At 45.9% G+C, this 12838-nt stretch overlaps 1 protein-coding gene across 6 annotated transcripts in view; it reads right to left on the bottom strand.

Annotated features, from left to right (window-relative positions):
- SUSD4 (sushi domain containing 4) overlaps nt 1-12838 on the bottom strand; it is a 145880-nt gene that overhangs the window by 33994 nt on the left and 99048 nt on the right. For 3 of the 6 annotated variants that reach the window (XM_054451764.2, XM_054451788.2, XM_054451772.2), the window contains one exon: nt 9743-9930. In XM_054451764.2, coding sequence (XP_054307739.1) covers nt 9743-9930 — 188 coding nt within the window. Of the gene's footprint in view, nt 1-9741; nt 9931-12838 lie in introns of all 6 variants that reach the window. The other 3 variants (XM_054451781.2, XM_054451810.2, XM_054451799.2) reach the window with 1 other exon arrangement.

Here is a 12838-nt window from a genome sequence, read left to right as displayed (position 1 = left end):
TGCTGTAATATATGAACAGCACATGGAAACGATATTAGAATAATTTACTATTGCTGGTGAACAATAAATTAACAGGATTGCTTGCTATTTTGCATTTCCCTCTAATAAAACACCCACCAGGGTCACAGGCAAGGTGATGGTAACACGAACAGCACCAGACACAGGGATTTTCACTGCCAGGGAACAAAATGGCAAAAGGGGATGGTAGGTACTAATGTATGTGCCCAGGTCATGGAATTCATTTTCAGTTCACAAAGGGACCTCTGTTTGTTTCAGACAGGGAGAAACACAGGAGGGAAAGGGCCTGAGATTTTCTCTTTCCTAGACCCAGGCAACGCACATTTATCTTCAAAGGGAACTGAAGATTCTTTTGAGAATAAGATCTAAAAATCCCGTAAAACTTTGACTGATGTAAGCTGGATTCCTAATTAGGATTATAAATTAGCCATCTACTTACATCCTTGAAGGCTGGGAGTCTAAAGAGGTGGGGGGTGGGAGGTTTATATGACCCAAGCCAATCATTTCATTGCTCTGGTCTCAAGTTCCTAAGGAGGCAGAACCCGATGTATGATTTTCACATTTCACGCCAGCAAACTCTTCCTTCAAATAAATCTTGAGTGGGAACATAATATGTAAATATATAAAACAGAGTCGTTGGGGCTGGGGGAGCCTGGATCAAAGTTACCTGGGGCTTCCCAGGGAACTCCCAGGGCCTTAGAGCCTTATGTTCCAGAACCCCTGGCCAAGCATTACCTAACCTTGTATTAGCTAGAGGAGGTGAGGGAAGGGCAGAGCCTAGGGCAAGCAGATTAATCAGAAGCCCTCCCTCTACTGTCCCATGGAAAGAACCCCCCTGCTATATCAAGTAAAAAAGGCATTTGCTGCCCTTTTCTTCCTTTTCTGCCGATTAAATTTTATGCTGGGTCCAGCTGCTGGCAGGATCACGGATAAGCCTGCAGGGAGTTTGAGGGCCCAGGAGAGGCTAATTGAGACCACACCTCTGGCCAGCGGGTTTATTCAGAACCGTGGGAGGCTGAGTGGGTATTCAGTGTCCAGGTGGTCACTGCTATTATCATTTACACAGAGGTGCACAAGACTTGAATCTCTAATAGCAGTGGCCACTTGGCACATTGTACGTCCCTGGTTGGCACCAGAGCCTTACCTGGGAAGGAGGGAGGGAGGGAAGGAAGAAATGGAAATTCCCCCATTGCTCACCGTTGTATACGGTGTAGCTTGGGGCAGATCACATGGTATTGCCCTCTCCCTCCTGCAAAGCCTTTTACATCATAAAAATTCAGGTTCCTGAGAACATTAATGGTAAAGAAGTCATCAATGGGTGGCTGTGCAGATTACTCAGGTGGCCAGGCTGGTCTCTCCCATGGAAGGCAGTGCAGTACAGGAGAAAGCACAGCCCAGGAGTCAGGTCAGAGCTGGTTTAGAATCTTGACTCTGCAGCCTACTCCCTAAGGCCAAGGGGTGTGACCAGGCCTGCTTCCTATCTGAAAATAGAGGACAGTAATACCTGGAGTTGTCTAGAGGCTGATTAAAGACAGCAGGTGAAGTGCCTGTTACCAAGATGACCCTCAACATGCACCTCTTACTTTCCTGCCGCCCCCCTCCTGCAGATGACTCCAGGCTCACAGGCTGACTGTATAAACATGAGTTTCAGGAAAACTCTGTTAGCCAGCGTTGGGGTGAGAAGCTCTCCTAGCACCTCTCCCCTTCATTTTTGCCACCTGCCTTCCAGAGCCAGCCAGGGACAGGGCAGCCTCTCTGGGAAGTGTGAGTTCTGGTTAAGAGCAGAATCAAAGAATGTGACCACCAGGAAGGAGCCTCTGAGATCAACCCTTCCAACTCCTTTCCATTCTATCTGAGGAAATGGACAGAGCTAGGATTAGAACCCAGATCAAAATTTTCAGCAGGTAGTCTGGGTCTTAGAAGGCCTAGAAGAGTAGTGTCAGTAGAAGGTGTGGGCTCAGGAGGCACAGGGGCCGGGTTGCTGTGGACAGAGTGACCTTAGGGAAGGAGCAGCGGAGCTGTCTGAACCTCAGTTTCCTCATCTATAGGCTGGCACCACACTTGCTTCCCTTGACTGTTGTTAGGAGCGATCACGAAATAAATTACCTGCACGGTGCTTGGCACAGAGTAGGCATCCAAAAATGTCAAATGAATCAAAAGAAGTTTTAGTTATAACAGCTGCAACTTGTAGAATATAAAGCACGTGCTAGGGCTAGGAGTGCAGGGAGGAACAAGGCGCTTTCTGCCATGCAGTCAGTTGTTCATAGGAGGAAGAAATTTGAAATATTATTTCTCCCTGTTCAAGAATGTAGATGAGGGGCTGGGTGCGGTGGTTCATGCCTGTAGTCCCAGCAAGTTGGGAGGCCGAGGTGGGAGGATTGCTTGAGGCCAGGAGTTTGAGACCAGCCTAGGCAACACAATGAGACCAAGTCTCTACAAAAACATTTTTACAATTAAAAAACAGAAAAACATAGGCAAGCAAGGCAGTGAAGATCAAGTGGCATGGGCCTTCCCTACTCAAGGCAGCCTGATGGTGCCAGAGCCCAGGGTGGATGTGGGACCTTGACTGGTGCTCCCAGGCCCACCACTGTAGCCAAGCCCGCTACTCTCTGGCACTTCCCATTCATCTCTACAAGGACACACTGGGGTACAGCGGGTTGGCTTAGGAGAAAGGGAAATTGGTGATGCCTAAGCTCTGTATTCTATGACCAGTAATTCAAAATCAGTGGCACGAAATCCCCAATATGACTTTTCTTCTGTCATTTCCCATGTGCTACTTCATATCCAATGCAGAATAGTTTCAAGTTTATCAAAGGATAGACCCGAGCCCACACTTTCTTATTGTGGATCACTGGGCAGTGAGGTGAGAGACACTGCGTCTCCCCGACATGTTTGGGGACAGGTGGCAGGAGGAAGATAGGAACTCCATAGGGAGAATAGAGTGTCCCTGACTCGGGTCTGGGGAAGTGACCGAGGTGACACTGGGCCTCATCACGAATAGTAATTTACGACCTTATTGGGAATGGTATGGACTCCTCTTTATGTTTGAAGTTTCCATTTGTAAAATGGGAGCAGCCTGTCCCAGGGTGGGCCCTCATCACACCCCCTTTGAGTGTCCCCTGCAGCCTGCCTCCAGGATCACGGTAGGCTCTGTGATCCAAGGAGGCCTGGATTCTCTGCTGTGTCTTTCCTGTTCCCTACACAGGATTCACTTTGAAGTTCTGAGGCACTTCTGAGTGAAGGCAGGATTCCTGGAGGGAGAAATCACTTCAGGCGCCTCTTATACCAGGCGCCTCTTGTACCCGAACGTGTTTTGACTCGGGAACAAAGTACACTGCAAATGTAGCTTGAGAGCTGGGGAGCCCTCCACATCCAAGCTGGCTTTGAGTTTTGATCCCAAATTGGAACCTTTCAAGTCATTTCACATTTGGCCAAACAAGGTTCTTCAGTTTCTTATTTTTCCTCCTTTTCTTATAAAAGGATACAGAGCTAAAAGGACCCCTGGGCACTTGCAGGTTCTTAGGAAATCACACTGCTGCATTCCCTGTGATTGAATTGGACGCTGTCTGATGAAAACTCCATCCCTGTCCATGTGGGCTCTAAGATGAGTGGGGCTGGGGGGAATCACCTGGGGGCATTCTGGGTTTGGGGACTGGGCAGATTTAAAAACCCAAACTTTCAGATGTTTGGCTTCCAAGGGGGTCAGGTTTACTTGTTCCTGGGAGAAATGCCAGCCATGAGGCTGAAAACGTCTTTTGAAAATGTCATCATCAGGGAAGCCACTGCCCAAGTCATTACAAATGAAACCTTAGGTACCTGCAGATCCTACAGTGATTTATTCCCCTATTTGGGAAAAACAAACAAACGAGTAGACCAGACTCCCTGGGGCCTCTGGGACCATGCTCATTGCTTTCCCTGAAAACCCGGCTGCCTTCTGAAAGCAGACCAGGCATCACGTCTCAGAGCCAACCCCACACAGCAAAGAGTGACTCACCAGCCTGACCCTCCCAGTTCTTTCGAAACCATGGAGACCTTGCTTTAGAACTCCTTCTAGGTGGCCTTCGGTGTAGGTAACAATCTTCTCTACCGCAGGAGGCCCTGGATAACTTACAAATGGAGTATTCAGAACCTAGCTCTGCCTGCGTGGAGAGTGCAATTTCAGGAATAACAACACATACTATGTGAGCCCCAGGGGGACAGAGACTTTGCACAACTCATTTGCCACTGTTTGCACTGGACCTTGCAAGATACTCAGCATACAGGCATTAAAACGTTGGCTGAATGAATCCATACACTTCAGAGGCATTTATGTGAAATAGCATATAACAGATTTTGGTTTCTTTCTTTTTAAACTCTAATCTCCCTAAATGTTTGATTGGTCCTTTCTAAATTTGATTCCATCTTTTTATCTAGAGAGTTGTTGAAGGGAGGACCTCTGGATAAAGGATCCAGGATCCTAAGTCCTCTAATTTAGCACTTAGAGAAACAGGAATCTTTAAGTGGGTGGCAGCTACAATTAAGGACCCCAAATTCCAAGTTTTTGCTTCCATCATCTGTTCTTCTGACCCTTGCAACCTGCCTCAAAGAGGCACAGTGCTGTGATCTCTGCTGTTGAAAGAGCTGCCCCCAGAAATTTCTATAACTGGATACCCAGCACCTCTGTGCTGTTTCCAGGCTGTTTGAAAACCTGAATGTGAAGAGAATGTTCCAGATACTAACGGGTTTTGGGTGGTCCTATCCCCTGTAGAGAAGTGCCCTTTCCTGCAACCATTCATAACCAGCAGCTCTCACAGCCCCAAGCACACAGTGTCTTGGGGATTCTGGGCAGTTGGTGCCTCTTCTTCCTAGACTGCCCCGTGTGTGTCTGCGTCCGTCCCTGCAACTATGTGCTACATGGTTGGTTCATTTACTTATTGTTATGCTCCTCAATATCCTTCCATATTCCCACCCTTCAAACCACTGTGCTGGAGCCTCTGACACACACTAGGGCAGGCTGCGTCTATACTGATGAGCTCCGCCACGCTTCAAAATACACAGTCCTTCCCTAGGAGTGAGATGTTCAGAACTTTCTCTTTCCCCAAGGCTCAAGTGGAGACAGAAAAGACAGAAAAATGCTATTATTGGTCTCTGGGGAAAATAAACAAAAATGCCATAAATCCCTGGGTAGAAAATTTCATTTTACAATTGTGATATCATCTCCTGAAACTGTCCTTCTGCCCTTTCTAAATGCAGAAGCCCCCGTGTGCCCCTTGGTAAAAGTAGCTGTGTGTGTAGTGGCTGCCATCTGTAATGAGGCTATTCTTTAGGAAATGGACTTTGTCATCTTGTTCTCCCTCTAGACCGTAAACTCTTCAAAGTAAGGAATTATGTCCTTTCCTTTCTTTGTAATTCCCCAGTGCCCAATTCAGTGTTGCTCTGAGCCTAGCAGGTGTTCAGTAATCACTGGTGACAACATAAACTGAGTTCTTAGCACTGAACAATGAGAAATTCCCCACATTTATTGTCAGAGCTTTTTTGGTTTTTAAAGATTTCTTCCATTCAATGTGTGCATGTGTGTGCACGCACATGAAAGAGACAGACAGAGGTGAGGGCCTCAGGGAGGAAGAGAACCCGAGAGTGGAAAGCACTAAGATACACACAGACGAGGCAAAGCGCACAGGCCCACCGCAAGACAGGGCCCACAGGGACACACAGGGATGCACAAAGCTCCTTCTAGCTCCAATTTTATACAGTAATTGATTTTAAAACATTATAGCCATCATTCTGGTTCAACGCTTTGAAATTCTGGGTGCTTTATCTGACAACACAGCTATGGGGACCCATATATGCTCCAGAATCTTCCCACTATCCATGAGTGCAATAGCGCAGGCCTCAAAACATGTGACCCACACCTTTGTACTGGGCTTCCAAACTCTTGCTACCTTTGGTGAGGCTGCCAAAGCGTTTCCTTCCGAATTATCAACTCCTTCATGAAGCCAGGTATCAACTATGAAATTGTTGACATGTGAGTGCGACAGCTGTCACTCAAACACTGACCCTCACAAAGTGCTCTCCACTTCGCTAAGAAGAGGAGGTGCCATGCGGCAGAGACCATGCGCCAAGAGTTGGAGGGTCAGGACAAGTCATGGCATTCTCCAAGGGGTTATGTCCTCATCTGTAAAAGGAGGCCAACAACCTCTGCCTGGCTCACTGGCTGAAGTGGGGTTTCACGGCCATGTGGGAGACTAATGGGCATTGTGGGGCGGCAGCAGTAAGAGCCTGCGGCTACCCAGGGGGCAGCAGAGCCTCCCCTGCTGCTGGGATTTCTCAGGGATGATAACTAAACTAGAAAGACAAATTCTTTTCTATGCAATAATTATTTTATTGTTTTGCTTTAAGAAAATGCCTATAAAAGTATCAAATTTCTTTCCCCCTGTTAGATTGTAATCAGAACATGTTAAATAGACAATGTACCTTGGTGATCAAGAACATGAGCTTTGAAGTGACAAAGATCCATGCTACAGTCCCAGCTCCCCCTCTTCCTAGCTGTGTGACTTTGAGCAAGTTACTGAACCTTTAGAAGGCTGGGTTTGCTCAGTGGCTAAAGGGGGTCAGTAGTACCTGCTTCCAAATGGCATTAAGAGGATTAAAGGAGACACTGTGTCAAACACTTTGAGCAGTAGCCTGACACCTGTGTAGTAAGCTCTCAAAATTAATGGTGGCTGTTCTTATTGTTCAGTATTTCCTCTTGGTATCTGAGTCATCTTACGTAGACACAGCTTAGAATATGCAAATAACCAAAATAGCACCTGAACAACCAAAATTGTGTCACAATGTACATGTCTAAAAGCCTGGAGACCGTATTCACAGAGAGTCATGCTAGATTCTCTCTTATTTATTGAGATTTTATATAAAACTCTTAGTGCATTAATAACAACGGACAAGTGATTGACCACATACTATGGGCTGGGCACTTCATTAAATGGGTAGATTTGTTATCTCACTGACTCTTCCCAGTCCCACAAGGCAAGTGGGACTCATCACCCCCATTTTACAGAGGAAGAAATGGAGGCTGAAAGAGGCTATGTGACTTGCCCCAGGTGAAGTGATTGAGTAGGATGCCAGGATGTGAAGCCAGTCTGTCTGAGGTCAGCCTGCACTGGTAATTGATATCCTATGCTCCCTCCATGACCAGCCTGGTGAATCTTTCTCCTGGCTCACAGCAGGTTAGAAAAGAAATTGGGGGTGAGGGACAGCTGCAGCGACAGGTACCCTGAGTGTGACAGGCACACTGACAGCTGATGGATTGATAGTGAAAGAGGAACGGGAAAGGGACAGAAAACTCAAAGAGAAAGACTTCCACAGCAGAACTGTCCACACCATTACTGTGGGGGTCAGAGAGTTCTAATATATTTAAAAGCCCCTTAGAGCATCGTAATTCCACAACCCAGTGCAATAATTTTCACTATGTCATCGAGAAAAATCAAATTGTGCAAATTGTGTGCTTAGGAAGACAGAAACATGAGGAGTTAAAAGTGTGGGTGATCTATGAAAAGGATCGATTCCCTTGTGACAGTTCATCTATGTTGAATACCTATGACAATATTGCATAAATAAGGCACCGTCTTTTAAAAAGATGATACACAATTAAAGTGAGAATGAGAGAAATGCAAATGTATAGGCACATCTGGATAACTTGTTCACGAATCCTTACCTCTTAGTTTAACCCACTGCTTAATTTAACCCAGTTTCTATCAAGTCTTGAAAGAAATAATCCTTTAGTCCCCTTTGTGCCTCTCAGTTTAGAATCACTGCTTTGTACCTTTAGCCAGTGTTGCATTGAAAGCGCTCACCAACAAACGCCATCAGATAATTTAAAGGGATGTCTATTGAAAATGGAGACGTAAACCTTATTAAAAAAAAAAAACCCTAGGGAAAAAAGACACTAAGTGGCCTTCCTGGCACAGGCAGCTGTCAGCATCTATCCATAGTGGAGGATGGCAAAGGAAAGGGGACATGTTAGGCCAGAAGACTCATTTTCAACCCGAAGCCACTCTCAGCTCCCTGTTTATAACCTTAGATTTTGTTTTATGCCTATCCAATCATATTCTCTAGTCTCCATAAAGACTGCTTACAAGTCCCAAAATAAAGCTTATCAGAACCTGACTGCCTGAAACACATTTAAACCAAATTTGAAAAGATTTGAAAACAGGCATTTCAAATTGATAAAATCATAACAACAACATCTTTAAAGGGCCCTCTCTGTCTGGTTATCTGAGCAGGGAGAAGCCTCCAGAACTAGGGAAGAGCCCCTTCCATCAGAGGTCCACGGCCTACCAGCAGCATCCAGATAACAGGAAGGCTATTCCCACTGGAAGCAAAAGGGATGACCTTGTCCCTTGAGGCTAGGGTGACCAGATTTAGGAAATAAAAATTCAAGACACTCAGTTATTGATATATTTGAATTTCAGATAAGCAAAGAATAATTTTTTATACTAAGTATGTCCCATATAATATTTATGACATGCTCATATTAAAACATTATTTGTTTATCTGAAATTCAAATTTATCTGTGTATCCTGTATTTTATCTGGCATCTCTAGGCCAGGCTCCAATTCCCTGGGGGATTTGGGATGGGTGGGAAGTGGAGTGAGGGGAGTTCTAATGATCAGCCTAGGAGTATGACAAAACCAGTGGGAAGGGCTGGCCTTCTCACTCCCTTCCCTCCTTCCGCCACCATTCTCCAAAGAGATTCCATGGCTCCAGCCAACCCCACTCCACATCCCTAGAGTGGCCGTCTCCGATCCTTCTGAGCAATAGTCATCCTCCATGACACACGCCCTACCCTGACTTCCTCCCACACAGAGGTGCACACTTGTAGAGATGCTGTAAACTTGTGAGAACTCATTTGCTTCCATATTCCATTGTTTTGCTTTGTTTCCCAAACAAGGCTGCAAATAGGCTTTGAAGGGGCTCCTGACTTGAGGTTTCTTCACTTTTTTTCTTTCCCCATATAGACCCCTCCTACCCACTATACTCAGATGCCGAGAAACACATTGGAGTTTGTTCTCTTCGGGCATACTTTCAAGATCTGAGTTAAAGCAAGAGCTGAACCAGCATGTCCAACTTGCCTAGCAGAAGTGTTTATAGGCTTTTCCCCTACAGACACTGCCTTGACTCTGCCAATGGAAGCCCTGTCCTTCTCACTACTTCACACTACTGATTAGTGGTCTTTAGTGAATCACAATCTATAGTCACACAGATTTAATAAAAACAGGGAGGAAAGAGCTCTTGCTTTCAGGCATCCAAGGGTGTGCTTGCAGCAAAACATTTACAGCTAAGCCATAAAGTGCATGGAAATATGGAAGAAACATCGACATAACAATAAAACGAGGGGTGAGATTAATGACATGATACAATCTGTTTTCATTTGGTGCAGAGAAAATTAATTTTTGAAGACATTTCATTTAACTTTGCAATATTTTGTAATTTAACCTTTGATGTTCGCAACTTTTTCTTTTATCTGCTCTCCTCTTTAAGCCTAAGGATGAGGGAAGCAAGTTTTACATCTAATTGTAAATATGGCTTCATGGCAGCTGATCTCTGCTCTGGACAAAGGTGAGAAAGATGTACTCAGAGAAGAAAAGTTATTGCCCATCATAATTCGCAGCTCTTCCTCCTATTGATCTTCTTCCTCACTTTAATAATACAAAATACAACTTCCAAAAGAATGAGATGTGTTACCTTCCAGAGCAAGGCACCGGGGTGGGCTGGACGACCAGATAAGGTTGTGTAAGCACTCAAGATACGCAGACCCATCAAGTTTAAATCCGGGAAAGCAGCGATAGTAGATCACAGTCCCCACCGGGAAGGAGGTCTGGAACTCGGAGATGTTTACATAGCCATTAGAAGAGGCTAGAGGCCTCAGACAGCCTGTGGAAGGTGAAAGAAAAAGGGAAAGATTCCACTCTGTCATCTCTGTACGTCGAAAAGTCACACAGAACGCTGGAACTTTTTAGGATTCCCCGACTGTGAAAATGGCACCACCTCTGAAGAATGAAGCACCTTAGTCTCAAATACTCAGGTTCCTTATTCTAGTTATCATGTAGGTATTTGCTCTGCTATTTGAAAATGGCACCAAGAGGGTAAGAGGAGTAGTTAAGACAGAGGGAGGGTGGTGAGTGTCTGACTGTGGATTGTACACCCTCAGGCCAGGTGTTCTGGCTGTGACTGCATTTCAGCATCACCTGAGAAGCTTTTATAAAACACCAGTGCCTGGGCCCCATGCCCAGGCTCTGAGGACAGGTTGAGAACTACCGAGGTGCTGTAAGAGGAAAGAGACACCACCAATGGTTTCAGTGGTGGAGAGAGCAGCTTTGGAAGCTTAGGTTCCAAACTGAATTGCACTATAGTGGATTTGGGGACAGAAATCTGCCTGAGATGGTGGCCTTAAATTTCTGAAAACCCAGTTGTGTTTTATGTAAAGCAGATGAGGAATCCCACAGTGTAGTGGTTCTCAAACTCGAGAATGATCTGGAAGGCTTGTTAGACACAGGCTGCTGGGCCCACCTGCAGAGCTTCTGTTTCAGCAGGTCTGGGGCAGAGGGTGCCTGACAACTGCGCTGCCAACATCCAGGCACTGCTGCTGCTGCTGCCACTGCCAGGCTCGGGACCACACTCAGAACCACTGCTGTCCTGAATCTGTGCATCGAGCACCGCATGCTGTGTGCAATTAGTGTGGAAGTGGGACCTGGATCCCACACTCCTTCTGTGAAACACTAAGCAGCCTGTTTGCCCTGAAGCCTGTGCAGCCAGTAGAACGCTCCTGGTGGCAGACAATTCTGTTGTGTGTGGCATCCACTGTGATCAGGGCATTTCTTATTGCTTCAACAGTTTCACTGGAGGGAATAATGACACTGCAGAGCTGGTGTTCTTCCAGGAGAGAACTAATTGTGTGTGAAGTAAATAATGTATAATGAAAATACCCACTTTCCCTTCCAAGTCACCAGATACAGATTGTATGCGTCCCATGCACAGCAGCAGATGACTGAACCCTTCTCCTAAGCTGACTTTGTTGGACATTGTAAGTATCTTGAAGGGATCTCTCAGCAAATTGCTTTGGTTGAAACCCCAGTATATGGTGTCTGTGCATCAGAGCAGGTGAGGGTGAGGCGGGTGCAGAACTTGAGGCACTCACTGTCGTGGTTGGGCAGTGCCAATCCTGCACTGCTGTGTCCTGAGGCCATGGGGCTCTGCAGACCAAGGAGATCATAGCTTTGAACTGGCCAACATTTGGGATGCACCATACCCTAAAAGGTACGGAGCTCAGCCATCTTTGTAGACAGTCCCATAACCTTAGGTTATTATTATTGTTTTCTTGAGCTGAAAACTGACAATGTTCATAGTAAAAGTGAAGTGTATGTGTGTTTATGTGGTGGGGAGGAGGTTGGGGATCAGGAATAAACAGACTCAATAATTGAAAAAAAAAGAGAAGCACATTAACATGAACAAGTGAGCGCCTTAGAACCCTTAAGTGTAGTTCAAATGAGTTGGCACAAATGATTGTGCTCGCTCTTCTTCCTAGGAAGGAATTGTAGTTCTAAACTACTCACACAGATAAGCTGGTTTCTCTCAAATAAAAACTAACTCTGACTCAGAGTGGGGTTATAATTCGTGCAGTTAATCAGAGGAGAAGGAAAGATATGCTCACTCTCGGTTAGAGACAGCCTGTCCTAAATATAACAGTCGAAAAAGGGCTTCAACTCAATAGTTCAATGTGATTTCCATTTGCACTTCTAGATAATAGAGAGAGGCCTCCTCAGGCTTTAGCTCCTGGATCTATAGGTGCAAATAAGACTTAGAGAATGAAATGTCACTCCTAGGGCCAATTATATTCTCCCTGGGGGCTCAGAGGGGTGTCAGGCTGTCCAAGGCAACTTCAGTTCCTCATTTCCTACAGTGTGCCAGGCAAGGAGCCAGTGAGCAACACTGGAGCAGTGGCAGCTCCAGCAGGCAGGACCTATCCTTCTGTGCAGCAAGGCGTGGGGTGCACTAGAGGGTAGGGAACAGGCCAGGACACCCACCCCCTCTATGGGACAGAGGCCTCTGAGGAGGAGGGAGAGGTGGGCAGGACTTGCATCATTTAAAGAAGCATACCTCTTCAGAGTAACCGACTGTCTCTGTTGTTGCAGACCTAGAAAAGCTACGTCTTGACTGGGATTTGAGGAAGGGGAGGTAGAGCGGGGGCAACAGTGGCCAGAAAGAGCAGTAGGAAAGCCTGGGTCTAAAGCCTCAAAATGACACTTTGAGAGGCACATCAACACAGGGTATTTCTTTTTTTTATCACTGGGGAAAAAAGAACCCCTAAAGGAGCATCTTGTATTTAAGTGACAGAAAAGGAAACAGAGATGATGGGAGAACAAAAGGTTACATGGAAAACAGGAAGGGAAGAAGTGGCTGCAGTCTGGGGTTGCTTTCCTGACCATCACTCTGACCGTGTCAGAGGACTGAAACGGATCAGCAGGTAATAAAGTTTATTTGGATAAGTAGCCCAACTTAACAGCCAGCTGCTTGTTTTGTAGACATCTGAAAATGTAAATAAATCATGTCTCCTTTAAAAATGCAACACAGAACATGCTCAGCAACACCGGCAGTTCCTGGGAGAGACCCGGGGAGTGTGATGGTCTGGGCTGCTTTCGTCCTTCTTATGCTCAAGCCTCTCTTCCTTCAAGGGGTCATGAGTCTTAAGCTCTCATGTAAGGAAACTATTTATTTCCAAGAACAGGGCACCCAAAGCAATATCAGAGTCTGCCAGCTGTGATTTCCAAGCACAAAGTTAACA

This window comes from Pongo pygmaeus, chromosome 1, assembly GCF_028885625.2.
Source record: "Pongo pygmaeus isolate AG05252 chromosome 1, NHGRI_mPonPyg2-v2.0_pri, whole genome shotgun sequence".
Lineage (NCBI taxonomy): Eukaryota > Metazoa > Chordata > Mammalia > Primates > Hominidae > Pongo > Pongo pygmaeus.
The sequence above is the reverse complement of the archived record's forward strand: the minus strand, read 5'-3'. Positions and strand labels throughout refer to the sequence as shown.